Here is a 27,147-nt window from a genome sequence, read left to right on the forward strand (position 1 = left end):
CGACTCGACGGATTGGCGACGCTTGCGTGTTCGTGCGGCGGAGGCGGCGGACAGATAGAGTGTGTCGGCGGGGCTGCTAACGGCGCAGCACGACATTGCCCTCTGTCGCACTGAGACCACGCCCGGGTGCCGGGAGCTATCAGTGTGCTGACTGATTTGGTGCCTTCTGTGGGAACGCGACGCTCGAAATGAGCACAACACGGTGCAGAGTGTCCTGCCGCTTTCCGACTTTCTCGGAGTTACAGGTGTGAGGGTACGACCCACCGCTGTCTCCGAAGTTGGTCCTATTCAGCGACCCTCGAATAGTATATTCGTCTTGTGAGGCCTGACAAGTACCGCGAGTCTTGGCTTGCTGTCGTAATTTGGCATCGTCCGGCAAACAGGACAATTGAACTGCCAGCAGCGACTGAAGTCTGAGGATGCGCGATTTCCGAGACTTCCGGAAGTCACATCACCCCGTTTTCCGGCGAGGTATATCATTTTACTCATCTGTTGGACTGTAAGTAGCACAGTGCTGACCGCCGATAGTCAGTCTGAGGTTTCCGATGAGCGTGCTCACTTTAAACACCATCCGAGCGTCCAATCCAAGGCCATCAAATCGTGATCTTGACGATCGTTTGCCATCGGAAGTAAGCGCATGCTGCGCAAGCTGTGTTTCGTGGCAAATCAGTCATACCAAGGATTTGGCCCGCCGTAGGCGGGCGGTCCGGCGGCCCAGGACGTCCCGGAGGGGTTCCGAATGAGGCACCCAGGCTGTGGTTAGCCTGGCGTCATAGCACGGCGCTTAACGCTCTCCATTCTCTGTACACCGCCCATCCCCGACGTTGACATGAACGAAGCAACGCAGAGAGTATTGAAACAGTGCGCGCCCTGCCCGTATGTGCGTGCGCGAGCGTGAACGTTCTCAGCTCTTGAACCTACTTACCCTTTCCGGTAATGGTAAGAGCGCTTGTACGCCCGCGCGAGCTACTTGCCGACGTACACTGCGATACATACACAGCTACAACCCCCGCGCGCCCTCTCGGAGTGAGCGCGGAGTCCGCGAGCCTATGGACGCGGACGCAAAGGAGGTAAGGTCTTGTATTCCTGTTTGGGTCTTCCGCGAATGTAATGACGCACTGCGCAAGGTGGGCGCGTCGTTTAGTACTCATCCAGGCCCTTGTTTAGGGCTCCCTGTAAACTAGGGGCAAGTGCGTACGGTTTCGCCCCTCTCTCTTTTGCACACTCCCACATCCTCTCTCACAGCCGCCGTCATGAATCGCAGACACTACGCACGCGACGCCATCCAAAACCCCCACAATATACTCCATCAGAGGTGCACCTGGCCGTTTCAATGCGCTATGTGCAGCGGCCCCCACGCCTCGCGTCCGTTCGACTTCTTCTTTGTCCAGACGGTCGATTCGGACAACCATTACGTTCTGTGTATCCCCATGGACCCCCCGGAAGCCCATCCCGTGGACGACGACTCTGAAATTGATGTCCTGCCGGTCATCTTCACCATAATCGGGCAGATCGCGCCCGAGGAGTGCTTCCTCACCACGGCCGGAGATGAGCGGGAGGACCGTCCGGATCACGCTCGAGGTGGGCCCCTTGCTTCTTGCTGGATGGAGTCGCGCGCGGACCGCAGCTCCTGCTTGGAGTGGCGTCAACTTCCGTCGGCTATCGAGCACGTTGCATCGGCCGCTGTCGCCGGGGAGCCCCTTAACACCTCGCGTGTTCTCCGCTTTGCCCCAAACGATGGCGCGGTGCAATTGCGTGTGCGATTCGTTCCAAACAGTGGCGAGGTATGTACCCTTTTCTATAGCAGCGCGTGTGTTGCCGCAACCCGCTAAAACTCAAGTCTACATATCTAGCTGAAGGACACTCTGCCGGTTTTCGACAACGACGCTAACACCCGCTGTGCCCCTGACTCTGCCGATGAAATACCGTTCAACAAACCTTTCCGCGCCATGTTTACGCTGGAGTACGTTATTGAAGGGACTGAGAAGTATTTGTTTGCTGACTTGTTCTCCCTGGACTCGATCTAACGTCTTCGACGAGGCTCCCTATGTTACAGACCCATTTCCATATTCTGTACCACTATACTTCGATTATAGCTGTAGCGATGCGTTTCCGAATACGCCTACTTATTGTATGATAACCTCACGACCATGAGAACCTGCTCGATGATCCTGTATATTAGTGTCTATTCTTGATAAGCGTCTTGTGAGCCGTGGCAGACTATAGGCGTGCGGGTGTTACCCGAGAGCGTGAATGTGTTGTGAAACACCGGCTCGAACAGCCAAGGGCGATTCCCATTCTAAGCGTACAACATAGGGTCCCTACAAGACTCGGACTAGCGGCGAGAGGCCTAGCTCAACATCCACCACCATGTCTGTCTTCGAACCCGACCACATCATCGCCCTTGCGAAGCTCATGCACGAAGGAAAGAGAGAAGATAAGCGGGAATTTGAGAGAAAATGGCGGGAAAAGGTGCGCACTGAGATCTTAGTACCGCCGCGCGGTGGTCGCGCGGTCCGACTGACTTCACGCGGACACAGGCTGAGAAGCGTTGGAGGGGGTGGCACAAGCGGCGCCCCTCGCAGTCACAGTATACGCCCCAGCTTGAGTGGGAGGCGCACGTCGTCGAGTACGTCAACTGGGCGTACCAATTGACGAAGTCGAACAGCGGGCCGCCAAAACCACTGAAAGCGGAGGTACCACTCCTCGGCCCTCGCTTCCTTCCCCCGACCTACCTCCACTGCTCCCGACGCAATTCAATAGCGGATATACAGCCGGAGACGTCGTATATGAGGCCACTTACTATCATTCATCCGCTCTACTTTGAAGAATTAGCCAAGTGTCCCCGATGCGACGGCAGCGAGGTCTCGTGGAGTGGGTGGACAACGACGGGGCACTGCGAGGTACACGGCCTTGATCGCGAGGAGACCGCTCTGGGCTACCAGCTACGCTGCAAGAGCTGCAACCCGGAGATCAATCCGGAGACGAACGAGCCAGCGAAGACCGGAGATGGGACATATTGCTTTACAACGACCAACTACATGTTTTGGGAGCGGCGTGAGCACTGGCAAATACCTCGTAAGTACTCACATATTTCCCGAGTTGACAGAAACCTACTCACCGGCGACCCCTGCACCTATTCCACAGCTGGAATCCCGTACTTCACGAAGCGTTGCGCGCTGAGCCAAGACCTCTTCAATCTGATTGTTGAGTTCCGCCTTACCATGACGTCTGCGGGTTTAGCGGAGCACATCAGGCGTGAGTGGAGTTCAAGGGCGCGCGACCAAGGGACTCACTATGAAACCGCAACGCAGAGCTACACCTCCGCCGCTATCACCAGGAACGATTGGCGTACTTAGCCAACTATCAGAAGCAACTCGAGGCTGCCTCGCATAGCCTGTTCCCCATGCAAAGGGCCCCGCTTCGTTCCTTCTCAAAGCCGGACGACAGCGGAGGGTACTGCGATAAGTCTATTACTGATGACTTCATAACCGACATCTACTTGAAGTTCAGCAAGGCAACACGGGTTGAAGAATCTAACGAGCACCTCCGCACACTTACCGGTACGTTCAGCTCCTTCCAAGGCTCAAGTGCTGAGCGCGACGACGCAGCAAGCTGACTTGCGTCCCAGCCATATCTATATCCATAGATCAAACGTTCCGCGCGGCTGGAAAGGCGAAGTTGGTTAGCTCTACGCACAAGCACGAGAAGACGTGGGGAGGAGGCATACTGAACACGCTGAATGAGCGTGGGCAGACACTCGCGTGGGTGAGTGCTTCGCGAGCGCCTATGTCGTGCAAGCTGCTGAGCTTGAGCGGCCACGACCTCCAGCAATTCTGCCAGACCCAGGCCAACGCCGAGATCGAGGAGCTACTTCAAGGCATCAAGAAGCGTTTTTCTCTGCTCAAAGTCCCCGAACCGCAGATAGTAGTGGCCGACAACTGCTGTCATGTCCGCAAAGCGATCAAGAACGCTTTTCCCAACGCCCACATCGGGCTCGATGTTTGGCACATGCTCATGCGGTATGTAACATTACCCATTGTCCACATCCTCAGACGACACTAGCTGCTAGATACTGATTTAATTGCGCCCATATAGCTACAATGTCTGCCTAATGGGTGGATCCGGAAACCACGCGCGGTCTGAAGTCGCTGACGACATCGTTAGCGCGATCTTGAAGACTCGCGCTGACAAGTTTAATCCTGCGTCGTACTGGCCGCGCGAGGAGCAGGAGAGGCGACTCGACGCAGCGTTCAAGAAATGGGCTGCGCGAGGGGTATGGAATGTCGCTGCCGTGAAGGTGAGTAACTCCCTGAGGTCGCTACTTTGTTGAGCACCCTGTACTGATCCTCGTCAATACAAGACCCACAGCGAGCAGATGAAGCATGTCAAGAAGGGCTGTCTTACTCGCCCCAGGAACGATGTTCGCTCCGATGGCAGTCGGATCGAAGGAACCCACAAGGCGTGGAACGGTCTTCAGCGCTCCTACGCAAGCGGCCTCGAAATGCTCACCATGCTGTCGCACGACCTCGTACTGCGTCGAAATCATCGTATCGATCTCGAATCCGGATCCCCCACTCCCTTTTCTTTGACAACATACGGCTCGCACCATCTTCGGCTCGTCAACCACATCGGGAAACTGTGGAACTCCATTCTCCAGACACCAAATATGGCGCACCTATTCGCTGGTCTGGCCGCAGTACCCACCTTCCGTTCTGTCAACAGCGGCGAGACCTTCGGCATCGTGCAGTCGCAATTCGCTGCGGGCTACCATTACATGATCGACATCAAGCACGAGGAGATGGACGACCTCCTGGATCTATCCGCGCAGCCCCCCGATCATGCCCAACAAATCCTCCGAAGCATCAACATCGACCCCTCGCTCCTGCTGCAGCCTCTCCCCGCTTCTGCCGCCTCGATAGATGGCTCCTTATCAACATTCCCGAGTGCACGCCACGAGGCGACCCACAGCAATGCAGGCGCCGTGTCAGAACGCCAGGTCCCGGGAACGAAAACCTCGCAGGCTTCCCAGGCCGGTTCACGGCTTAAGGTATGTTCGCCAGACGCTATCCACAAGTCCGTGTGGGTGTATACATCGCTCATCTTGCTAATTGCTCACTGCAGGACAGCGTCTCGACGCCGAGGTCGAACGCTATACCAGCCTCCTCTGATGTGGCCGATACGCCCACCGAGGAAGTACGCATTGGTGATGCTGTGTCAGTCAAGATAGCTGGTGAGTCACGTCTTTCATCGGTGGAGGCGAGGCTTATTCAAACTCTTTCTGCACAGACTCATCGTCGGACATCGACGCTGATAAGGCTATGTCCTTGTCGTCGATGGGGACCCATAGCAAAGAGCCCGCAGGGATCCTACATCAGCCGCCCGCAAGTGAACTCGACGTACCACCGTCACGCCCTGCGTCCCGGCATCCAAGCGAATGTGCACGTTCGAAACGCCCTCGCCCATCGACGGACAGCCCTCCACTCACGCTTGGCCCCGAAGACAACGACCGCCGAGATCAGGTCGCGGCGAAGAAGCTCAAGATCTCCGCCCATCTGGCCGGGCATAGCAACAAGACAGCTGCCTCGCCCTCGAACTCTGCAAACCGGAGTGATGCAGCCACGTCCGAGCCACCCGCACAGGTGCGAGATATACCACTACCGCGCCGCCGTAACGAGAGCTCACATCTCTCGATATCTTTCTAGCGCTCGAAGGTACTAAGTTCCCAGCACACCGCCGTATCCTCTCCACGCGAAGCGGCTGCTCCTACGCAGCGTTGCGGTGATATACAAGCTTACTTCGACGCCGCTCACGGAGGCCCGAGCACCAAAGTGATACACACAGGGACCCCTACGTCGAGCCCGAAGCTGCCTAAGGTCCACATCGCCGGCCTCACGCCTTCGCAGCGTGTCTTTTCCATTTCCACCGGCTTGAACCCGCTTTCCATGGCAATCACCAGCGGCGACGAGTTCTTCTTATTCATGAACTTACGCGCAGAGCTCAAGTGGGCATCATACAGCATGTCGCCTTCGCGATGGGTGGAGGCCGCAAACGCCTACAACGTGGAGCTGGAGACGCTCAACCGCCGTCTTGGACACGCTAGTTGGACGACTTGCAAGACACCTCGAGCGCTCATGGATAAGCTGAATGAAGTCGAGTCTATGGTTGTGCGGCGTCTGGCGGCGGGTGACTACAAATGTGAGATCCTCCTGTTCGCCATACGCATATATCACTGACATAGCTTCATAGCAAAGGAGTCTGGGTCGGAAGAGTTCTGGCGTAAACATTGTCACGCAGTTCCGCTGTTCAAGGGCGGGAGCGGCGATCTGACTAAGGTACGGTTGCCCCGCAGTAGCTCGCGCATACTCGAACTCACTGCATGACAGCGCAAGCTTAATACCTGCACACGCTGCAAAGCGATCATGTGGCCTGGCCCAAAGGGCTCTCCCTTGAACCACAAGCGCGCCTTTTGCTCCGACGGCGTGCGCATGAAGTCCCAGGTCAATCAGAAGACACCGGACGGACGAACTGTGACCATTACCGAGGACCTACCGCCGTGGCCGCAACCTGCCGGAATCTTCGAAGACGGCACCACCTTCCACCCCACGGTATTCTTGCGCGCAGTTACGCGGCTTTACGACCAGATGATTACCCGCAACTCGATGGGCGGCGAGTACGCTATGGAGTATCTCGCGTTTGCTGAGATGCTCCACAAGCGAACCGTTGTTGTCCCGACCAATGACGTGCCCGCCGACGCGGCTGCAGGTGAGTATCTATGCTCATACCGTGTACAGGTTTGCTGAAATATGACAGGACCCACCGCAGGGGGCACTGGCAGCTCCGCGCACAACGGCGGATCATCGGTGGCTACTGCTGATGGTCAGCAGATCTTGTTCCGGCTCTTCGACAGCTTGCGGCTCGGTCCATGCCCATCCCCGTTGCTGGTTACCTACGAAGGCGCACGCTATCTTAGTGTGACACCGCTCCTGGAGACCAAGCTTCCGGCCGAGGAGGAAGAAGAGGGCGAGGAGGGCGAGGACTAGCAGGCTCTCCCGGTCCCCTGGGTCTCCCCTTGGTTTTTAATCTTTTACACTAGTAGCCTCAGTATTGATACTATACATTCGCTTTTTCCGATTCCAAGTAAATGCACGTCGCACTTGATAGAGCAACAGGCTGGCTGCGTCCGCCTCGAGCCTCGTATGTGTCTAGGGATACGGGCGCCTATGGAACCTCGACTTAGGGTTTCGCCTACACGTGACGGGCGCTTATTCAGTTCGCTGGCATTTCTAGGGTTAGGAGGGATTCAGTATACCGATCGAAAGACTCGTTCAGTCGACGAATCGGTCCTCCCTTGGTATCGCGCTGTAGCCAGCTGTGCCGGGTCTCGCCTCGCTTGATGCGTCTCGTGCTTCGGGTAAGCTTCGGGCAGGCTAGGACCCCGGATAATGCTAACATATGCCTTCCACCGGAAGGTCCCAATTTTGGCGGTCGTGGTCCGGGCCGATTTTTGGCCTCCGGAGGCTGCTCCGGTCCGTGCCGCGTGGAAGGCATCAGGCTGGGAGAGTCGTGGTCCGGGCCCGGTGGAAGGCCTATGTAGGCGGCGCCAATTATGGTAATCAGGCGCCGAAAAAATAAGCGCGCCGCGGAGCCGCCGGCTAGCGGGCGCCTTTGGGGCCGTTCCCCGGAGGCCCGCCTGCTGGTCCGCCATCGTGGAAGGCCTAACTTGCCGGACCCCGGCCTGGTCCGGCCAAAATGGAAGGCCTACCCGGCCGGGACCCCCCTGTTTTGGTCCGTCCGGTGGAAGGCCTCTGCCCCCTCCGAGCCCCATTTTGGTCCGTGGTCGGTGGAAGGCATATGGTAGTATTATCCGGGGTCCTGGCAGGCTCCGACGTGCCGTTGACCCCTTCTGCGCCGGCGTGAGACTCCAGCACAAGGAGTCAGCTAGATGTGTCGTTACAATTTCATTTTGAGCAGCGAATATTATTGGGTCATACGTAGTTTTAGATTGGGCGAAGGGGCAGCAGTGCTTGGCAGAGGAGACCTATCGAGAATCAAGAAGCATCAGTCTAGACTCTAGAGGCGATCAACCAATAATTCCGATACTTGTGGGGTTATACCGTTGTGGTATGAAGTCAAAAGGACGATCTGGAGGAGGACTCTAGCAAGAAACCGTATCAGCGTTATTAGTACTTCTCCGTACTGGTAGCGATGCAATGGTGGCTCAAATGCACGCGCTTGCGCGCGTTACGTGGAGTACTGCTTGACGAGCCCTTCCATGTCTTCGGGAACGCCAGGTAAAGAGAGCTCAGGGAAGAGGTCAAGTAACACAAAGCCCAGAGTCTACCATTATATAGAGGAAAGCGAAGGCGAATGGAGCGTGGAGAGAACGCAGGTTCTCGTTCGAATGATGTTGCTTCTGGAGCGCCCTGCGCCCTAGGGTTTTGACGCAACGCCATATCGTACGTGGCTGGATGAGGTCTATCTCCAAATAGAGGGTGGCCGCCGCCTCATTTGATAGTCTGTTAAGAAACGCCACCAAAGATATTTCATGAGTCCGAGGGAGAAGCATACGTCAAGGAGGAACCATCAGCTTGGAGGTGTGTCACAGCTGTCGAAGCGCCGGCCACGGTGTCTGCGCCTTCCGGACCGTGTCTCGAGCACAAACGATGCACAACATAATGAGGGAGAATGAGCGTAGATATATGCAGGTATTAAAGACGTACAGGTGGTGGACCGGTTCGATTTTTTGAGTCGGAGCACTTAGAGAATCGATCATCCGCCTGAATGTGGCAATTTCGATGGGGCTCCTGCATAACACGCACAAACAACCGCTTCCCTCTCTGAAGATGGTCCCGGCACCACCGTGGTGCCCCAGAATGCTACTGGAAAGTCCTGTACCTAATCTAGGGCGATGACCGCATTGAAAAACACTCAGAGTTGAATGGATGGAACCCCCCCTGTGTTTTGAGGCCGCCAAGGTTGAATCCGGAAGCAGCCACAGCTTAGAAACATGGACCTCGCTGCTCATGCGTATGCAAAAAAACCTCTCATTATCCTGTGTATAAATTATGCCCTAGAACACGCCAAGCTTCTTAATGCGTGTGGGCGGGAATTGTACTGATATGCAACTCGAACGAGCGTTACTCCAGAAACAAGGAACGGCGCGAGAGCTCGGCGGGTATCACACCTTCAGGCGAGTGACGCGAAGGGGCATCTCGGGCTTCCTGCTCTCCCCGACGGACGGGTACGCAACGCCAGCGGCGTTCCATTCGATGGGCTTGTCCGACAGCTCGTATTTGAACGCAGGGATGAGCGTGGCGAGGACGACCTCTGACAAGCAAATAGGTCAGGGAGGGCTTAGAGGCGGATGTGAGAGTGTAACGGGGTACGCACTCATCTCGAGTTGCGAGAATTTGAAACCACTAAATTGCTCCTATCAGAAAGTCATTCATAAGACGTACTATGCCATGGGTACTCACATGCATGCACGCGCGCCGCCGATGAACGTCATCCTGCCCGCAAATGAGCTACTGTAATCCCAGCACATCTAGGTAGTTACTCACAAGTGGGAGTACACCCCGGGTATGTGTGCCTCCTCGAGCGCGCGGGGAAGCGGCTCCATCCACCGTTCCGGCTTCCACTCGTACGCGTCCGGGCCCCAGAGCTCCACGTTCGTGTTGCTGCCGCGGATGTCGGTGATGATGCGCATGCCCTTCTTGACCGGGATCGACTCGATCATCGTGCCGTCCCTTCCGCGAATCGGCGACGAGAGCGGCATGACCGAGTCCTTGCGGACACTGGGTGCACGCATGCTATGTCAGCGCAAAGACAGAGGAGACAGAGAAGACGGGGAAGCGTACACGCGCATCAGCCCTCCGACGGGCGGGTACCTGGTAAGCGTCCGGAGTTAGCGTGGGGAGCAAGAAGGGAGCCATGGGAGTCTTACCGTCTCAAGGTTTCACGGCACACGGCGTCGAGGTAGGGGAGCTCCATTACTTCGTCGTACTCCAGATCGCGCAGTTTGCCTGTGCCATCGTCGCGGGCCTGGATGATCTCGTCGCGCAGCTTCTGCTGGACCTCCGGGTGAGTCGACAACAGGTGGAAGATCCGAGCAAGTGCGTTCGAGGTGGTGTCCATGGCAGCAAGAACTAGCGTCCTGCAGGACAGATTGTTGTTTAGGTCAATGTTGACTTCATAATCAGGGAAAGAATCGAACTTACGAGACTTGGGCCACGACCTCCTCATCCGAAAGGCGGTCCTCTGCCGAGGCCTTCATGTTCTCCCGAACTGCGTCAGGAATCCCACAACATGGTCAGCATCATGCTGGCACACCCCAGCGATTGTGCTTTGGCTCACGCAACACGCTCATGATATCCTTGCCCTCGCCAACCTGCTGCTTGAGCGCCTCGTCGCCCTGCTGCAACGCCCTCTTCTTCTCGTTCACAATCATGTGCGAACGCTCGGAGAGCGCGTCGCTAATGCGCATCATATGGTGCGAAGGGCCGCCCTTCGGGGCCATCTCGACGATCTTCCGGCGCAACGCGGCGGGGCCAATGCGCACAAGGTACGGCATCGTCTGCCGCAAAATCATGTTGAGCTGAGTTTGGACAGGGCTGGAGAGGGAATAGGTTAACAAAGTGTTGTAAATGAAGGTCGACGAAGAGAGCGTACAAGTACGCCTTGACGGAGTCTGCGAACTCGTCCGCGACATCCTCGGTGAGCGGGTCGAACGAGTGCCCGAGGCCGCCTTGTCCAATCAGTTCCAGCGCGGTGCGGCCCATCCAGTTGAGGATGTCGAGCTCCTGCGTGCCGTTGTCCACCCTCGATGAGATCGCGTGTTCGAGCTGCGAATCGCGCGTGAGCAGACGCGTACGACAGGGTGATGTATGTTGGGCACTCCCACCTTCTGGATGATGGTCGTGAATATGGGCGTCATCTCGCGCAGGTGCTTCGCCGAGAACAGTGGGTTCAGCATCTTGCGTTGACGGCGGTGCTGGTCCCCTGGAAATGATGTTAGCATTGACTTGGAGGGCTAGCACTGTCCTGCGCTCACCCAGCGTAGCGAGCAGACCAGGACCGAGGTAAAGCCCAAAGTTCCTATGTAAAGTCGTGTGAGTGAAGGGCGGGACTATGGCGCGAGATGCGTGAACGTACGTGAGGAGAATCTCGCTTTCCTCATAGACATCTTGCTCCTTCACGTAGATATTGTGCAGCGCGCGAGGGTCGATCGTGTACAGAATCTTTGACTGTGCGGGCCGTGTCAGTATCTTAGATTGTAGAAAGCCAATCATGTCTTACGCCGAACAAGCTATTGAGAACGGCCACACGCCCGTACTGCTCTACCACCTGCCTTTGGAAGTCCCATGCTGCGCGCGGGTCGAACATTTTCCTAATATTACCTGCAAAATGGTCAGCTCGCTCCCGCATGCCTGCGTATGAGGCCTGCTGCCTACCCTGCATCCAGTTATCGCACGGAGGACCGGGGATGTTGTCCAGAGGCGATGCCGGCTTGAGGATGGTCGCGCGGAGCAGCCGCCAGCCGAGATACAGCACGAATGCGTATCCGGCGAGCTGCGTTATGGAGGACATGGTCGGAGGAGAAGGGGGAGGTTGATGAGGTTCCTCGCGAATAGAATGTGCCTTTATGCTCCGCGGAAGTCGGGGCTCGGCCGCTCTGCTTGCGTGGGTGCTAGGACCTGTACGGCAGACAGATTGAACGCGATCACCGACAGCCTACGCAGCACAGGCGCCATCGCTCTTCTCCGCGCCCAATTTAAACTCTGTTCCCGGTCCCGGAAGCTATCAGTGGCCCGGTGCCCGAGTGCACGACCCAACATAGATCGCTCGGAAGAGCAATCGGTTATGCGTACGCACCCTGGATCATCCTCAGAGAGGCCGAGAGGCACGAAAACGGGTGTTTTCGGACCTCTTCAGTGCTCTGGTGGCCGGCTAAGATAGCAATTCATAGGCCACTTGTAGTAGCCTCGGCTTCGGCCTCGGGGGCATCGCTCGGCACACCTCCGAGTCCCCGACTTTTGCGGAGATGGTGGCGAGTACTGAGCCGCAGCGCCAACACAGCACCCACTGGGCCACTGCCACAGCCCGTCATTATACTGTTAGTAGATCAAGGAGCGTCTGCATGCTGCTAGCCTCTACGAAACTAGCAGAGACCCGTGTGCCTGTTCGGATACGACAATCTGTGGAAAGGTCGACGGTGGCCACGGCGGCACTTGCATGCACTAGTCCTGCGCACTGCGCGGCGGGTGTGCTGCGCCGGCGACTAGTGCACGTACATACGTATTCACTACAGAACACTGAGCCGCACCTAGTAAAGTGCAAGCAGATGAAGTCAGCAGAGCATGTAAGCGCGGACGTACTTCCGAGCATGCGTGAGATCATGAGAAACGACCCCACGTGGATTGCGGGTACATGCCACTTCCGGAGATAGCGATGGCTAGTTTGTGAGGCCTCGTCTTGGTTGCAGCGGGCTCAAGAAGAAGCATGAATGGCATACAACAGAAAGAATATCAAGCATAAGAATACAGCGCGAGCCAGACATATGGGCGGTCCCGGTGAGAGTCGGCGAGCGTGGACTTGAAACATGACAGGTTCCGGTCTAGCAACGTCCTGAGTGCCTTTTTGACCAGATCATGATTCTGAGTCTGAGGGATTCGAACTGCAGCTGAGAGCACGAGCATCGAGATGTGGTTCCGTCGAAAGCCTGCATCGCGAACTTTTCGGCGCCTGAGGCATATCGAGGTAAGTACTTTGCGGCGTGGGAATCACTTCGATACGACTCGGGAAACCCCGGGGGGCCGCTGTCACTGTACATGTACACCCACCCAACTTTACACCCAACTTCATACACTCTGTAGACAAGTTGCAGTACTGGCAATACCGCACGCAAATGTCGGTGCGGCTCGGATATCCTCAATGATATATATCCTTATTAATACCAATTCTCTCAGTGCAGCACTTTAGGCTCCTCGTAACTTCTGAGGGCGTCGCACTGCTAACAAACTGAGGGCCTACAGAGCGGCCATCTTTGTGCCGTGCACCGTCTTGAGATTACATCGTTATCTGCAGATACAGCGAACGATGCTCTCAGTGTCGCCCTTGTGATGGAACCGCCGAAGCTCGAGTGAACCTGCTACCGTTGCGTGCGGTGTGTGCGATGCGATCGGCGGAGTACAAAGTTAGTGACTTCTTTGTGGTACTGCTCAAGAATTCTCATAGATCGATTTAGGGCTGTGCGAGTGGCATCGTGATACCCCTAGAACACGTCGAGGATGAGGATATCAAGCTTGTTCGTGGGTGTCAGGCCGAAGTTTTTCAATCAACAGCTCAGGATAAATCTTTGAGGTAGGTTACACGAAGTACGGGGATGGAAATGCTAACGAACCCTGAGGTGAGATGGTTTGATAGTCTTCGGTAGCACCACACTCATCATCTGGCTGTCGCTAGCCGTCCGATGCGCTCCGAGCTAGGACCGCAGTCCGGAACTCTTGCCACAGTGGTCTCTTTCGAGGCATCGAATCTCATCTGAAGGCTCAGGAGAGCGACCGTGAGCAATAATCAGCTACCTTGGCGCGCTGGTTTATATACGCCTGGCTGGTTGGTGTAACTACAGCACGGGTCTCATATGCTAAACATCCCATCCATGCTGCTGAAGTCGCTCGGGGTCGCTCTGGCTGGCGTCATCTCAGTGCTGTACACCCCAGTCAGAGGGAATACGCTCTTCATCGACAACACGGATCCGCGCGTGGTGTACTCCGGTATCTGGAATCAGATTGCCTCCGCTACAGGCCCGGAGGCGAATAACTACAATGGCACCCTCGCGCATACGACCTCGAACGGCGCATCTGTAACCTTCAATTTCAATGGTGCGTGACGGCAACCGCTCTTCTTTCGCTATGACTCACTTTGACGGGCGCTGTACCGTCAACAGGAACGCGCGTTTTGGTCTTTGGCATGGTAGTCAACACCACGGAACACCCGACTAAAGCCCAATTCATTCTGGACCAGCAGTCACCAGAGGACTACGAGGGGCCAGACAACGTTTCCGGCCCGAAATACCACGTCAAGTTCTGGGAGTCGCCAAGCACTGACCTATTTGAGCACACCCTTCAAGTGGTGAACAACGGCGAACAGTTCTCGTTCGACTATTTTGAAATCGAGGGACCCAATGGGTTGGCTGAGAGCAACACCTCGTCCGCGTCCGATGCACCGACGTCCACCGACTCGTCCGTTGACTCGTCCACCGCTTCACCCACCGGCTCTTCCACCGGCATTGTGGCGCCTCCATCTCCGTTGTCATCCCGGACCTCTACATTCAACCCGAGTTCTTTCTCTTCACCATCACCGATAGCCCAGACCTTCTCATCAACGATATCCGGGCCCTCTTCCGGGCCCTCTTCGACTAGGCCCGTCCATGCCTCCACTCCCTCCAGCACAGAAACTGCCCCTCCATCGTCTACTTCGTCCTCCTATCAGGATAGTACGATGCGGCCGACTGCAGCGACATCAGCGCCCTCGGGAACCTCGGCCGCGCGGACGCCGAGAGCGTTCGCGAAAGAGCTTACGGGCGCCCAGATCGCAGGACTAGCCGTCGGGGCGTTAGCGGTCGGCCAGATCGTTGTTCTCGCCGCTCTGTGGCAGCGTCGCCGACGCCAGCGCTCGAACATGAAGAACGCGCCCAGGAGCAGTCCCGGTAGGTCCCTTACTAGGTCCTCGGAGATACGGCAACATGCTGACCGCCCTTCCTCCCTCCTGTCTAGATGACGGGAGTGTTTTGCAACAGAGCGTGCGGTCCTCGTCGTCCCCGCCGCCGGAGTATAGCAGTAGAGACGGCGTCTCGGACACCATAGACGTCCGCCGGCCGAACTCAGATGGTGTAGAGTGGCGCAGAACACGTCAATCGTCAACATTCACATTCGTTTCCGGGGCGGCAACTGCGAGCGCACCCCAGGGCGCTGCCGACGTCGTGCAGTTGACGGGGACGGACGGTGGGATTTGCCTGGCTGGCGGAAGGCCACGAGACGACGACACGGATAGGGTCGATCTAAGCGCCGTCTTGGATCCTCCATCTTACCGCAGCAGTTACGGCCCTAGGGATGTCTGCTTGGACCCGACCGGAGTTTATGTCAGACCTGAGATGGTCACGAAGTGGTAGTTTCAAGTTGTGGTTGTGCCTGTTTGCGCGATGCAATCAGGCGAAGAGGTCAGGCATGTTGTCTATGCAGCTTCACTTATGCAGGCTAATGTATTTCTGTAGGGGTGTGCACGTCGGCGTCGAGGTATCTGATATATCATATATCCGTGGTGAGCATTCCGTATCGATGGCAGGCTGGAGTTCCCCAGATTAACAGCTCGATCATTTGAAATAGGCCCCACCAAACGTCGAGATAGAAGCGCAAACACATCTCTGAGGCATGACAGTGGGCGGTAGTAGTAAGTTATGATCCTGATTGTCGTTAACGGTGCAAGAATATGGCAGCAATCATGATATAGCAGTATACGCTTAAGTACGTCTGGCCGCATTCATTCTACGCTGGTCATATTTGTCGAACATGCCGTCCGCGCCACTCATTACTTCCAAGACACTGGTGCATATTCTACTCGGGATCGTTCCGTTGTATACCTTAGTCAAAGGGGATACACTACTCATCGACAACACAGACCCTCGTGTCTTTTACTCCGGTACCTGGCACCACATTCCATCCTCCGCAGACCCGCAGGAAAACAATTACAACGGTACCCTCGCGTATACGACTGAGGACGGCGCGTTTGCCGCGATCACTTTCAATGGTGTGTGGCCACTACTGCTCCTCCCCGCTACTACTTACGAGCTCAAGGGCCCCACCACCAGCTACACGCGTCTCAGTGTTTGGCATGTTAGCCAACACCACAGGGCACCAGATGAAGGCACACTTCAGCCTCGACCAGCGGCTGCCAGAATACTACGAGCCGCCGGATAATATCTCCCGTCCACTATACCGCGTCAAGTTCTGGACGTCGGCAGCCACGGATCTTTCTCAGCATGCGCTCCGGGTGGAAAATAATGGCGACCAGTTTTGGCTCGATTACTTCGCCGTCGAGGTACCCAACTCCAAGGTCAAATCTAACACCTCGTCCACGTCCATGACCACGCCTGCGTCGTCGAGCTCCGGCTCATCCACCAGCATCACGTCGCTTTCTTCCCCTACATCGTCATCAAATTCCATAATCCTCTCAGCTTCTTCTCCATTACCGTCGCCGGCAAACCAGACCACTGCGTTAGCGACATCCCGGTCCTCTTCAACCGAACCCACCCATGCCCCCACCCTGTCCAGCGAAACAACGGCTTTTCAATCTCCCATGTCGTCCACCTCTCAGGATAGTGCAATACTGCCATCTCCAGTCACATCGACCACGCAGACCCAGAGAGCGCGCGCAGTAGAGCTCACAGGGGGCGAGATCGCTGGGCTGGTCGTCGGGGCCTTGGTGGCAGGCCAGATCGTGGTTCTCATCGCGGTATGGCGACATCGCGGGCGCGGGCGCGCGAAGAGCGGGCGTACGAGCAGCGCCGGTGGGTTCCTTGGGTGTCCTAGATATCTCCGACAAGATGCTGACCGCGTATTGTGTTTAGAAGACAGGCGGCATCCAGGGCGTATCATGGAACGACGCATGCCGTCCTCATTATCTCTGCTGCCAGAAGATCATAGGGATAGAGACAGCGTCTCACGCACGATGGACTCCCACCAACAGGGCTTAGACGAGATGGAAGGATGCAGGACGGGACGACCGCCGTCAACGATCACATATCTATCTCGGGCGGCGAGCACGCCCACGACTCAAGGTGCTGTCGACATCGTGCATTGGACAGAGACAGACGGTGGGGTCCGCATTGCCGGTGGAAGGCCCCGGGACAATAACGCAAGTACGACTGACCTGGCCGTTCTGTACCCCCCGCCATACTGCAGTACTTACGGCTCTAGGGCCGACTACGTACATACGGCCGAGGTTCCCGTTCATCCAGAGACAAAATAGCTTGGCTGTGTGTTGTCGTCGATACCCTCACCATTGGTACTGCGTGTCGCCCAGAGTAGTTGTTTTCGGCGTCTTGGGGGAATCAGAGGGGCATTTGATGTCTTGCACGCTCGTTGAGGGCTTTCTTGCATCGGTAAATGTTCCTGTGTTGAACTAACGGTTGTCAACTCGTCGTATATACTCGGCTCCCAAGCACACTCATCGATAGCTAGTGGCGCGCACTCATTCGCGGCCCATACGTGGATATATGCCTGACCGAGGTGAGCAATCGCCTGCTGGTGAATAGAGGGCGTCGACTGATGAAGTTGTCGTGACCTTGAGGAAGGCGGGAAATGATCAGTAGGGGCAGAGTGGAAGGGGAAGAGCCTCTTCCATTCGAGAGTAATACGACCCGACGAGGAGCGGGAATCGAGAGCAAGAGCGGAATAAGTGGACAAGCAGGGAGGATTGCGTTCGAACCGTGAGACAAGACGACTCTGCGCGCCGCAGGAACGAAACAAGAAGAGAGGGCGCGCAGGCACTGGAAGGCGCAGACGCTAGTCACAACGAAGCAGCGAATGTGACGGCGATCGAGTGCGTAAGGACCTGCAAGGACGATGCGAGAGGGATAGCATAGCAAGGGGGGAGCAGTGCAGGAGAGATGGGGTGGCGCAAGAAGTTTCCGATCCATGCGGGGCAGGAGAGCAAGAGCAGCATCACGGGGACATTTCGAGTCCAGCGAGCCAGACGCCACTTTTCTGCGCCTTCGCGAGGGACACCAGCCAAAGCCTATCAATGGTGATACCGCGTGGCCCGATCGCCCACTGCGCATGTTTCCGCTGCACGCGTGTCTTCTGCGTACCGAGAACAGGTCGTGAGTCTCGAAGTACGCGCACAAGGAGATGCGAGCGACTGACCGCCGCGCCGTTCATAAACGAGGAAATGTGTTTGCATATCGTCTTGGCGAGCTTCCCACGAGTGATCTTAACGCCGCTATTCTTCAAGGAGATGTAGTGTCCTTTGTGTTTATAGCCGGGCCACTGGAGAGGGAGGGAGGGGAGGTCAGTATGATGACGAGGATGCGCCTCCGCCCTGACAAAAATCCTCACCGCGATGACCAGATGTATGCTGCGGTCGACGCCTCCTGCAACCGTAGGCTCGTCGTGCCCATCCAGAGCGACGCGATCCTTGAGGACATCGCGTACGAGCACCCCCCGAACGCCGCCGCTCATAAAGACGTCCTCGTCTCCAGTCTCCTTGTGATGTGTGTACTGAATGGTCTGCTCGATGCAAATACGGGGGAGTGGAGTTGGCGTGGACGGCGTGTTGAAGGAAGGCACGCCCCAGCCCTCGCAAGGAATGTCAGGAAGCGTCGAGGGCCCCGCCTGCATCGGGGTATAGTACACTGTCGCAGGAGAAGGGGGGAGACTGTAGTAGACGGACGCCTGTCCGGGCGAGGTGGTCTGACCAAGGCTACGGTAGGAGGAGACCGACGCTCCACCAGGCGACCCTTCGTAACTCGGCAGATGCTGACTTGGCGGAGACGCGTAGAAGGTAGGGTGTTGACCATTGGGGACATTGTAATATGTCGGCATCGGAAAATAGGGGATCGAAGGTGAGGTAGGCGATATCGCTTGTGCAGGTGTTAAGGAGGAATAAGCGTAATTTGGTGAAGTGGTGGGGGGCAACGGGGATTTCGGTAAGGGAGGGGTAGGAGGGATAAGTGCGTTTCGAAACGGGAGGAGCTGCTGCATCCCGTGAAGTACCAACGGAGACAACATCTACAGCAGCCCAATACACGGTCAGCTATGAGTAGTAGACGTCAAAGGGGATGACCTACCTCATCTCGCGGGGGCGGTTTAGGGGCATCCTGTTGGCGGACGCCAACACAGTGTTGCCAGTATTCGTCAGGCGCACTGTGAGGATGTTGAAGGTCCATACTTGTTCGTCGATCGTCCCCACCCCGGGGCGAGATGTTATCCTGTAGAGTACAGTAAGAACACCACGTATGCAGGCCCGCAGACGAGGACTTACATGTTCGAGTGACTCGAACCACTGCGAGAGTAAGGAGTCGGAAGCGGACTCGGGAGTTGTGGCTGTGTCGGGCAAGGAGTCATGAAGGGGAATCCAAGAAGTGTTGTCGTTCATTAAGTGGATGACGCAGCCGATTGTGGCCGGGAGGCGGTCGGGATAGGGCCGAGCATCCTTGCCCTAAGATCGGACGTGGCTTATATCTTCGAAGGTGAGCGGAAACAACGTGTCAGAAGTCCCTTCCTCCTTCGCGCAAGGCGGTGAGAACAATCACAACTATCCACAGCTTCTGTCGTGTTGAAGAGCAGGCGAAACGGGACGCCTGTGAGCTGCAGCGGCCGGGACGCGGGGGAATTCTGGTCGGAGGAGCTGCCATGATGAAAACACGAGTGGGGGGCAGATCTGACAGTCGGAACGAGTTGGGCTTTCCAGAATGCACAGCACGGTACTCGGATGACCAGATTGAATGCTCACAAGAAGCAAACGGAGGAAAGATGACGTGAGGTCGGAGGGGGAATAGGTGGGCTGTGTGTAGCTGCCTCGTGGATCTGGAATGGGCTGTACAGGGCGTCAGCGACGAATCTCTGCATGTTTGGGAGGATATAAGTCAAAATGGACCGTGGGTGAACCAGGTCTGCAATTGAGCGAGATTGAGCGTCTTATCGCATTATGTCCGTCGGAAGTCCGGGCCTTCGAACGAGCATCAGAGGAATAAACGTCCCGGCCTGGCGGAGATTATCAACTTGGCTGTACACCACGTACCTTGCGTACTTACCGAATTCAAGTAAATGTAACCCACAGGCCCTTGATACCTCGAACGATTCTGTCGAGATGATTTCTTGTTGCACCCCGCGGGTCTTGACCATGACATCCTTGCAACACACGCTTCCAGTTCCTGGAGAACCACGAACTTCGGCCGCCAGAAGTCCGTACTGCGCGCCGCAAACGCAAGGCAAAAGCATGTTGCTTGATGGCAGCGTCGTTCTGACCTTAGACAGACGGGATGCCACACTGCTTGAGGGATGGCCAGGGCGGGGATGGGGGAGTACATCCCCGCCCTGGCTCATCCTACTCGCTCAAAGGCGCGCCGTTTTCCCGAGAGCATAGAAGTCTACCTCTGTAGAAAGCATTCATTCTTGTTCTCAGAACAGCTGTCCGCTCAATGTCGAGCTCGAGTGCTCAGCGTGGAAGTGAGCTTACCTGTGCAAATACTCTGCTCAGCACTCCCGTTTTATTAACTTTAGTGCACGCTTGTGATCCTCAAACCTAGAAAAGGTCGATATGGTACGAAACGTCGAGGATTGACTGGATAATAGTATCTGCATGCAAGTGGTGAGCGAGAAAGAGCTCGAGGTGTGCGCCGGAATCGCGCCAAACATGAGTTAGTACCACATACAAAATGTAATAAACTCCGGCAATTACCGGTCTTACAATCTTTGCAAGCATAGGTTAAGGCGGTCAATATTCGATGGTAAGACTAATCTGGCTCTATGTAGCGCACTGCGACTTCTTCGTGACCCCCATCACCTCTACCTAACCTCTGCCTCGACAACGGTGCCCAACACCTTCGGCACGACGTTGATCCTGCGCTCATAATGCCAAGGGTGCCAGCTATCTCCCCGGCGACGGGCCAACCGACTTCGCCTCACTTCATTCACACCACCGACGCCCATTTCGTCGACAACGCTGGTCGTACGATCCTCCTGCGCGGCGTCAACCTCTCTGGCGCGGACAAGGCTCCTGTCGACGCCCAATCACAGCAACTAGATGGTTTCTGGGAGGCAGGCGAAAGCGGGGAAGAGAGCTTTGTCGGGCGCCCGCTCAATCTCGACGACGGATCCGCCGATGTCCACCTCGCTCGTCTCAAGGGATGGGGTTACAACATGCTGAGATACGTCGTCACTTGGGAGGCGCTAGAACATGCAGGCCCGTGAGTACCCTAGCTTTAGCTTTGATTCCGCGTAGTCTCATCCCCCGTCCAGCGGCAAGTATGACTACGAGTTCATGGAATACACCGTCCGTGTCCTTCGAAAGTGCAAGGAATATGGCTTCAAGGTGTATCTGGATCCTCATCAGGACATAGTGAGTGTGCGCAGTGAACGTGACTCGTGGTTACTGACGTTGTGAACAGTGGTCGCGCTTCTCTGGAGGCTCTGGTGCTCCGTACTGGACCCTACCCGCCTGCGGTATCAACCCCCGCAACTTCACCGCGACGCAATCCGCTATTCTACACTCTGAATACCCCACTCCAGCGGATGCCAACCCCGCCGACCTGCCCGCCATGATCTGGAGCACAAACTATGGTCGTCTCGCTTCTCAAACCCTCTTCACCCTCTTCTTCGCCGGCCGTGAATTTGCCCCCAAGTGCATAATCGACGGACAGAACATCCAAGACTACCTCCAGTCGCACTTCATCGCCGCGTTCGCGCAGCTCGCGGACCGCATCCGTAACGCGGGCGACCTGCTAGAAGAGTGCGTCATTGGCTGGGACAGCATGAACGAGCCATACGAAGGCTTCTGCGGCTATGCGGACCTCAACACCGTACCGACGAAGCAGGGCTCGACGCTGAAGAAGGGCTCGTTCCCCACCCCCGCGCAGTCGCTGCGGCTCGGCGTCGGCCGTGCGCAGACTGTCGACAACTGGAAGTTCACGACGATGGGTCCGAAGCGCGACGGAACGGTGACCATCGACCCACAAGGGCAGAAGATGTGGGCGGACCCCGAGTCCGAAGTCGGCGGCGTCCACCCGAAGTGGGGCTGGCGGCGCGACCCTGGCTGGAAGCTTGGGACATGCATATGGGCGCTGCATGGGGTGTGGGATATTGAGAGTGGCGCTGTGCTCATCCCGGACTACTTCCGCTACCGCGCTGACGGCCAGGAGGTCGTGTTCATCGACGACTTCTGGCGGCCTCATTGGCAGGATTTCGCTATGCGCATGCGGGAGTCCCATCCCGAGGCGATCTTGTTCGTAGCCCCACCCGTATTCGTCCCTCCTCCGGAGATCAGCGAAGACTATCTCAAGGGCCGTTGCTGCCTGTCTACCCACTACTACGATGGCCTCACCCTCGTCACACGGCACTGGAACTGGTTCAACGCTGACGCACTGGGCATACTCCGCGGCAAGTATTCGTCAAATCTCCCCGCGGTGAAGATTGGAGAGCGCGCGATCCGCAAATCGCTACAAGAGCAGCTCGGCTATCTGAAGGCCGACGCGGAGATCCTCGGCGCGTATCCAACCATCATTGGCGAGATTGGCATTCCGTACGACATGGACGGCAAGAAAGCGTACGGCTACACGGACGGCGGGAAGTACAAGGGCGACTTTTCCAACCAGCAGAAGGCGCTTGACGCGAGCCTGAACGCCGCCGATGGCCCGAACGCGCTCAACTACACGATCTGGAACTACTGCCCGGATAACTCGCACGCATGGGGCGATGGCTGGAACATGGAGGACCTGAGCGTCTGGAGTCCGGACGACCTGCGCCCGACGACTCAGTATCGGATGCAGAAGGGTGACGCGTTCCCCAGCGCTGGACACAATAAACTTCGCCGCAGCGCTACACCGTCTACCGGGTCGAGCCTCTCCCTCTCCACGATCGTTCCGGAGAGCCCTGCGAGCGACGACACCGCTGTTTCGTCGCGTATGCCCGCTCCGAACCCGTTCGCACATTGGGACAGTGCATACGACTTCCTCACGGACGGGACGCGCGCTGCGAAAGCGTTCTGCAGACCCTTCCCTACCGCAGTCGTCGGCATCCCGTCCGACATTCAGTTCGACCTCTCCAAGGCGGAGTTCAAGCTCACCGTGCGTGTCCGCCCGGAAGATGCACCTCGGCGAGAAGGCCTCGGGCTCAGAACCTTCGTATCCTTGCGGCACGACGAAGCGGAGTTACCAACGGAGATATACGTGCCCCTGGTACACTACGCAAGCGGCAAGGCACTCTCAACCCCGCAACGTGAACAGTCACCTGCCTCCTCCCACCACGGTCCGCTCTCCAAGTCCTTCGATACTCTCACCGGCGTGAACTCCGGCCACGCTGTAGATCCGTTGAGGCTGCTCTCTGACGACCCCCATCTCCTTGCGCTCGACGTCGACATCTCGGCTGGACGCTGGACGCTCGAGGGCCAGACGCTCAAGTGGTGGTACCCCGTCCCTTCCTCTGGCCAGGCCCGCGAATATACGATCACCGTCCGCCGGGCTGGCGGAGCGATTAAGACCGCCGAGGAGCAGGCTAGCGCCTGCTCATTATGGGGCATGCTGTCCTCCTGCTTCGGCTGGTGCTGCACCGTCATGTAGGGAAGGCAAGCCTGCCCACTCCCGACTTATATTACTTTGCTTTCTTGCATTTTTGGATTGGATTGTACTATATTCGCATCGCATGCTCTGGACACGCTTACATGACACCTGTATCTATGCTCACGATACGTAGATGATATACATACGCATATTCACTATGACTGGCTCACGTCCATCGCGTTCCGTATACGCGTGCTGTAGCTAGCCGGGGTCTGTGCCATAGCCTTCTGGTTTTTACGGCACGCGCACTCTACTTTGGCGTCCACAGATGAGATCTTGGGAGCTCCTGGGTCCTCGGGACATTGGCAAACCATACATATATGGGTACTTCTCCAACTAACATACACTGTTACACAGCCCGACGTCTTCTCGTACGTATTCATGACGCTCCCCGTATACCACGTACAGCCCCTTCCTGTGGGACAGATCCGTGTAGCACGGCGAATAGCGTGTGAGAGACTACTCACCTCGAGCGACACCCGCGGGATATGGGGCAGGGTATCGGCGAGGTTCACAGCTCGTCTGCTCCCCGTTTCGGCCTCAGCTTCAGCCTCTCCTGCACGTCGACACGCAGCACGCCCGGGAGCGCGTTCAGCGCGTCGACGACCTCGCCCTCGACGCGCGGCCAGCTCTGGCGCGGCACGCTGAGCACCTGGACGTCCTGGAGCTCGCCGACGCGGCCTAGGCGTTTGATGAGCGGGTGCACCGCCAATCCGTCCGGGTTGGCGTGCAATGCGGATGTCGGTGACAGGGTGATCGTCAGAAGGACGCTCTCGTCGTGGCTTTGTGCGAGGGCGGTGGACATGGTGCAAGAACAGGTCGGTCAGAAAGAGAGCCTGCGGTGATGAGGGCAGTGGACAAGGTGTGGGCCGCTGGATTCGGTCTCGTACGCTCCTTGCACTCGTACTGCGACCATGATGCCAGTGCATATGCGCGCCGTTTTACATGCACCGCTGCCGGAACGCTACACCGGTCGTTCGAGGCTGTCTAGACCCCTGATTGACTTCTGCGTACGACAATAAGCTCAACGTACTCGGAATCCGACAAACGCCTACCAAGGAGTCGCCCCAGGCTTGGCTTGATACCATCACCACCCCCGCCATCGACCGACTCCCGTACTGAACAACGACATGCCCGACACGCTCGCCCCCACCGCTGCGTCTGGCGCACGGACACCCATGCCGCTATCGGGCGTGGTCACCCCGCTCGAGTCGCAGGTCGGCGGCCACCCCGGCGTGCTCGCGAGCGAGGACGGCTCGCTGCTCATCAAGCCCGCGCTCGAGCACGAAGTCGCGTTCTACCACTCGCTCTCGACAAACCCGGACTTTGCGCCCCTGCGCCCGTTCGTGCCGAAGTTCTACGGCACACTGCGTCTTGAAGGTCAAGTGGACAACAGCGCACCGGCGGGCGAACAGGGCGGGCCGCTTGTGGTCGTGGACACGGTGCCAGACGGCGAGAAAGATGAGTACAATTTACCTGATTGGGGTGCGCGAGAGCGGTGGGGCTTATTTGGTAGTTCGCGGATACACATTCCATCGTGCTGGAGAACCTTTCACACCGCTTCCTGAAGCCGAACATCCTCGATATCAAGCTCGGCACGGTGCTGTACGACGATGAAGCCACCCCGGAGAAACGCGCGCGCATGGAGAAGACTGCGCGCGACACGACGTCGTTCGAGACTGGGGTGCGCCTGACGGGTTTCCAAGTATGTGCGCGCTCCCGGTGTTTCGCCCTGTCTTACTAGGGTTTCAGGTGTACGATTTGGTCACTGGCAAGGTGGTGAACACCCCAAAGGCGTACGGGAAGTCAATAAAAGCTGCAGATCTCCCTGACGGGATCGCTCGGTTCTTTCCCATCGCACCTGAGGCTCCCCCACCTGAGACGAACGCGCCCGCCACCGTGACGATCGCCGTCCCGGGCAACGAACCCAGCCAAGGCACAGGCCTCCCCGCGGACATTCTCGAACCTATCCTGGAGTCCCTGCGGGAAGACATCGCCGAGATCCGCGACGCGCTCGCAGAAGTGCACATGCGCATGGTTGGCGGCAGCCTTCTTGTCATCTACGAAGCCGACTTGGAACGCGCACGCGAAGGCCTCCATTGGCTCGAGGAAGGCGGCGACGAGGAAGACGAGGATGAAGATGAGGACGAGGCGGACGAGAACGGGAGCAAGCAGCCCGTAGGACCGCCGTACATCGTCAAGTTGATCGACTTCGCGCATACGAAGATCGTGCCTGGGGCTGGGCCGGACGAGGGCGTGCTTAAGGGCGTGGACACTGTGCTCAGCCTACTTCACGGACGCATAGAGCAGGTCAAGGCCGCTGCTGCTTCGTCGAAAGAATAAGGTGCAGTCTGAGGGCAGTATACCTCCTAGGAGCCAAGTCGTGTAGAAGACGAAATGTGTTACAAACAATGTATTATACCCACCTTTTGCAAGACACAATGTTTTGAAAACGTGAGGAACCCAATTCATTGACGGTGCATAAGCGTTACTTCAGCACTCAAACATTCACGACATGCAAACTTGAAGGGTACGCTGTCTCTATTAGATCTAAGAATATATATACGATTATATGCGGCGGAAAGCATGTTGACGAGATCTCATTATGCAGGTGAGGGTTCACTAGAATCTGATGGGGTATCTGATGAGGTGCTTGTGGATGGAGAGTCGGAAGACGACGGCGACTTCCGAGCGAGCTCGATTCGGGGTAGCTGCAACGGGGTGCCCTCAAACTCGGCCCAGCCTCCTCTCAACCCAATCTCCACGACGCGGTGCAGTATTCGTGCAATCTCATCATGGCTGTGCAAGTCATGGGCTGAGCTTCACTTCATGATCCAAATATTGTAAGGAGCAACCAGACGTACCGCAGAGACTGCTCCGCAAGCCGCTCCTCGTAGGCCTTCTCGAGCGAGTCCATACGCTTCGAGAGTTCGCCCACGCACTCCTTGAGCTCGTCCAACGATTCGTCGACCGAGTCTCGTCGCTTCGTCTGATTCCGCGAGCTGCGCCATGTCTCCGCGATAATCAACCCCGCTGCGACTGTGAACAGGAACCCTTCTGCAAGCGCGTTCGCGCCGTTCTCGATGGCCCTAATCAGAGTGTCAGTGTTTAGGTTGCGTTCAGCGGATATTCGGGCGTACTTGGTTTCGGAGAGAGGTCGGACGTGCTTCGCAGGCTCCCCAAGGAGGTTCGTGCGCAGCCGCACTTCTGTCTGGTACATGCGCTGCGCAAGGGCAACACAGAACGTGCGGAACGTCTCATGCCTGAAGCATAGTTAGCATCTCCATCGCGGTTTGAAGAATGAAGGTCCACTCACTGCTTGGCTTGTATCTTGATTTGGTTGCTTATGGGTTTCGCTAGCGTCTTACGTGGTTCAGGACGTGAACTGCCCGTGTGCGGGGCAGACTCACTCGGATGATCAACTGCGCGAGCTTTGCGGAAGCCATGATGAGTAGGTTGCGAAGACGAGATCAGCTGGGGCACAACGAGGAAAACTGAAGAGCAACAAGCAAGCAGATGGGGAACGAGGTCGAGGATGTGAAGGAAGCCGTGCGGAACGCCGCGGACGTTGACCACGACGCGCCGAGCGTCCTCGTCAGTGCCGACGGCCCAACGGCCCGGGGATCCGAAATGGCAGCACAGCGTCATCGTCCATCCTGCTCACCTTCCGCGTTTGGGCGACCGTTTCTTGTCCCAAACCACCACCATCGTCGGGCAGCGTCGTCTTGATTGCACAGATGCTTGCTTCCCAGTCTTCTCTGTCCAAACGTACGCTCAATTTCTTGAACCCGGACAGCGTCGTTGTCGAGGAT

General features: G+C 57.0%; 11 protein-coding genes across 11 annotated transcripts; 7 read left to right on the plus strand and 4 right to left on the minus strand.

Moving 5' to 3' along the window:
• Positions 1–1,340: 1,340 nt before the first annotated feature.
• TRAVEDRAFT_46229 (uncharacterized protein) lies at positions 1,341–2,027 on the plus strand (the record flags this gene model as incomplete). The annotated part of the gene is made up of 2 exons (XM_008038193.1): positions 1,341–1,784; positions 1,854–2,027. The coding sequence occupies 2 exons, from the start codon at positions 1,341–1,343 to the stop codon at positions 2,025–2,027; spliced, it is 618 nt and encodes a 205-aa protein (XP_008036384.1).
• A 510-nt stretch (positions 2,028–2,537) lies between these two features.
• TRAVEDRAFT_97136 (uncharacterized protein) lies at positions 2,538–2,849 on the plus strand (the record flags this gene model as incomplete). Its single annotated transcript, XM_008038895.1, has 1 exon — positions 2,538–2,849. A coding segment is annotated over one exon (312 nt), but the record flags the coding sequence as incomplete, so codon positions are not given.
• Positions 2,850–3,789: 940 nt separating this feature from the next.
• On the plus strand, positions 3,790–6,236 carry TRAVEDRAFT_118390 (uncharacterized protein; the record flags this gene model as incomplete). Its single annotated transcript, XM_008038896.1, has 4 exons — positions 3,790–4,022; positions 4,099–4,300; positions 4,364–5,036; positions 5,833–6,236. 4 exons carry the CDS (start codon positions 3,790–3,792, stop codon positions 6,234–6,236), a joined length of 1,512 nt encoding a protein of 503 aa, XP_008037087.1.
• Positions 6,237–6,245: 9 nt separating this feature from the next.
• TRAVEDRAFT_119913 (uncharacterized protein) lies at positions 6,246–6,803 on the plus strand (the record flags this gene model as incomplete). Its single annotated transcript, XM_008038897.1, has 2 exons — positions 6,246–6,335; positions 6,387–6,803. Coding segments are annotated over 2 exons (507 nt in total), but the record flags the coding sequence as incomplete, so codon positions are not given.
• A 2,233-nt stretch (positions 6,804–9,036) lies between these two features.
• Positions 9,037–12,069, minus strand: TRAVEDRAFT_166133 (cytochrome P450). Its single transcript, XM_008038898.1, has 15 exons — positions 11,875–12,069; positions 11,454–11,780; positions 11,299–11,399; positions 11,155–11,246; positions 11,054–11,097; positions 10,904–11,001; positions 10,672–10,844; positions 10,357–10,613; positions 10,221–10,287; positions 9,947–10,156; positions 9,861–9,890; positions 9,564–9,797; positions 9,480–9,512; positions 9,394–9,422; positions 9,037–9,330 (listed from the first exon to the last, which is right to left on the minus strand). Exons 2-15 carry the CDS (start codon positions 11,587–11,589, stop codon positions 9,182–9,184), a joined length of 1,653 nt encoding a protein of 550 aa, XP_008037089.1. The 5' UTR covers positions 11,590–11,780; positions 11,875–12,069; the 3' UTR covers positions 9,037–9,181.
• A 1,591-nt stretch (positions 12,070–13,660) lies between these two features.
• On the plus strand, positions 13,661–16,753 carry TRAVEDRAFT_19511 (uncharacterized protein; the record flags this gene model as incomplete). The annotated part of the gene is made up of 7 exons (XM_008037847.1): positions 13,661–13,883; positions 13,949–14,710; positions 14,778–15,168; positions 15,275–15,321; positions 15,679–15,807; positions 15,911–16,567; positions 16,635–16,753. 7 exons carry the CDS (start codon positions 13,661–13,663, stop codon positions 16,751–16,753), a joined length of 2,328 nt encoding a protein of 775 aa, XP_008036038.1.
• Positions 16,754–17,723: 970 nt separating this feature from the next.
• TRAVEDRAFT_46233 (uncharacterized protein) lies at positions 17,724–19,155 on the minus strand (the record flags this gene model as incomplete). The annotated part of the gene is made up of 5 exons (XM_008038194.1): positions 17,724–17,861; positions 17,925–18,047; positions 18,117–18,788; positions 18,848–18,988; positions 19,042–19,155. The coding sequence occupies 5 exons, from the start codon at positions 19,153–19,155 to the stop codon at positions 17,724–17,726; spliced, it is 1,188 nt and encodes a 395-aa protein (XP_008036385.1).
• Positions 19,156–20,633: 1,478 nt separating this feature from the next.
• TRAVEDRAFT_46234 (glycoside hydrolase) lies at positions 20,634–23,335 on the plus strand (the record flags this gene model as incomplete). Its single annotated transcript, XM_008038195.1, has 3 exons — positions 20,634–20,968; positions 21,021–21,120; positions 21,170–23,335. 3 exons carry the CDS (start codon positions 20,634–20,636, stop codon positions 23,333–23,335), a joined length of 2,601 nt encoding a protein of 866 aa, XP_008036386.1.
• Positions 23,336–23,846: 511 nt separating this feature from the next.
• TRAVEDRAFT_118541 (uncharacterized protein) lies at positions 23,847–24,140 on the minus strand (the record flags this gene model as incomplete). Its single annotated transcript, XM_008038899.1, has 1 exon — positions 23,847–24,140. One exon carries the CDS (start codon positions 24,138–24,140, stop codon positions 23,847–23,849), a length of 294 nt encoding a protein of 97 aa, XP_008037090.1.
• Positions 24,141–24,513: 373 nt separating this feature from the next.
• TRAVEDRAFT_118834 (SAICAR synthase-like protein) lies at positions 24,514–25,678 on the plus strand (the record flags this gene model as incomplete). Its single annotated transcript, XM_008038900.1, has 3 exons — positions 24,514–24,777; positions 24,852–25,040; positions 25,088–25,678. The coding sequence occupies 3 exons, from the start codon at positions 24,514–24,516 to the stop codon at positions 25,676–25,678; spliced, it is 1,044 nt and encodes a 347-aa protein (XP_008037091.1).
• Positions 25,679–25,869: 191 nt separating this feature from the next.
• Positions 25,870–26,848, minus strand: TRAVEDRAFT_146752 (OPA3-domain-containing protein). Its single transcript, XM_008038901.1, has 5 exons — positions 26,746–26,848; positions 26,652–26,698; positions 26,476–26,598; positions 26,200–26,424; positions 25,870–26,134 (listed from the first exon to the last, which is right to left on the minus strand). The coding sequence occupies exons 1-5, from the start codon at positions 26,779–26,781 to the stop codon at positions 25,939–25,941; spliced, it is 627 nt and encodes a 208-aa protein (XP_008037092.1). The 5' UTR covers positions 26,782–26,848; the 3' UTR covers positions 25,870–25,938.
• Between the last annotated feature and the right edge of the window lie 299 nt (positions 26,849–27,147).

This window comes from Trametes versicolor (assembly GCF_000271585.1).
Source record: "Trametes versicolor FP-101664 SS1 unplaced genomic scaffold TRAVEscaffold_4, whole genome shotgun sequence".
Taxonomy (NCBI): Eukaryota; Fungi; Basidiomycota; class Agaricomycetes; order Polyporales; family Polyporaceae; genus Trametes; species Trametes versicolor.

Excerpts from the sequence above, each read along its gene's own strand:
- TRAVEDRAFT_166133 (XM_008038898.1), bottom strand. The coding sequence starts at position 11,589 with ATGTCCTCCATAACGCAGCTCGCCGGATACGCATTCGTGCTGTATCTC. Across the intron at positions 10,157-10,220 it reads GAGGTCGTGGCCCAAGTCTC|GACGCTAGTTCTTGCTGCCA; the intron begins GTAAGTTCGATT and ends TCTGTCCTGCAG. Across the intron at positions 9,331-9,393 it reads ATTCTCGCAACTCGAGATGA|AGGTCGTCCTCGCCACGCTC; the intron begins GTGCGTACCCCG and ends TTTGCTTGTCAG.
- TRAVEDRAFT_146752 (XM_008038901.1), bottom strand. The coding sequence starts at position 26,781 with ATGGCTTCCGCAAAGCTCGCGCAGTTGATCATCCGA. Across the intron at positions 26,599-26,651 it reads ATCAAGATACAAGCCAAGCA|GCATGAGACGTTCCGCACGT; the intron begins GTGAGTGGACCT and ends ACTATGCTTCAG. Across the intron at positions 26,425-26,475 it reads CGACCTCTCTCCGAAACCAA|GGCCATCGAGAACGGCGCGA; the intron begins GTACGCCCGAAT and ends CACTCTGATTAG.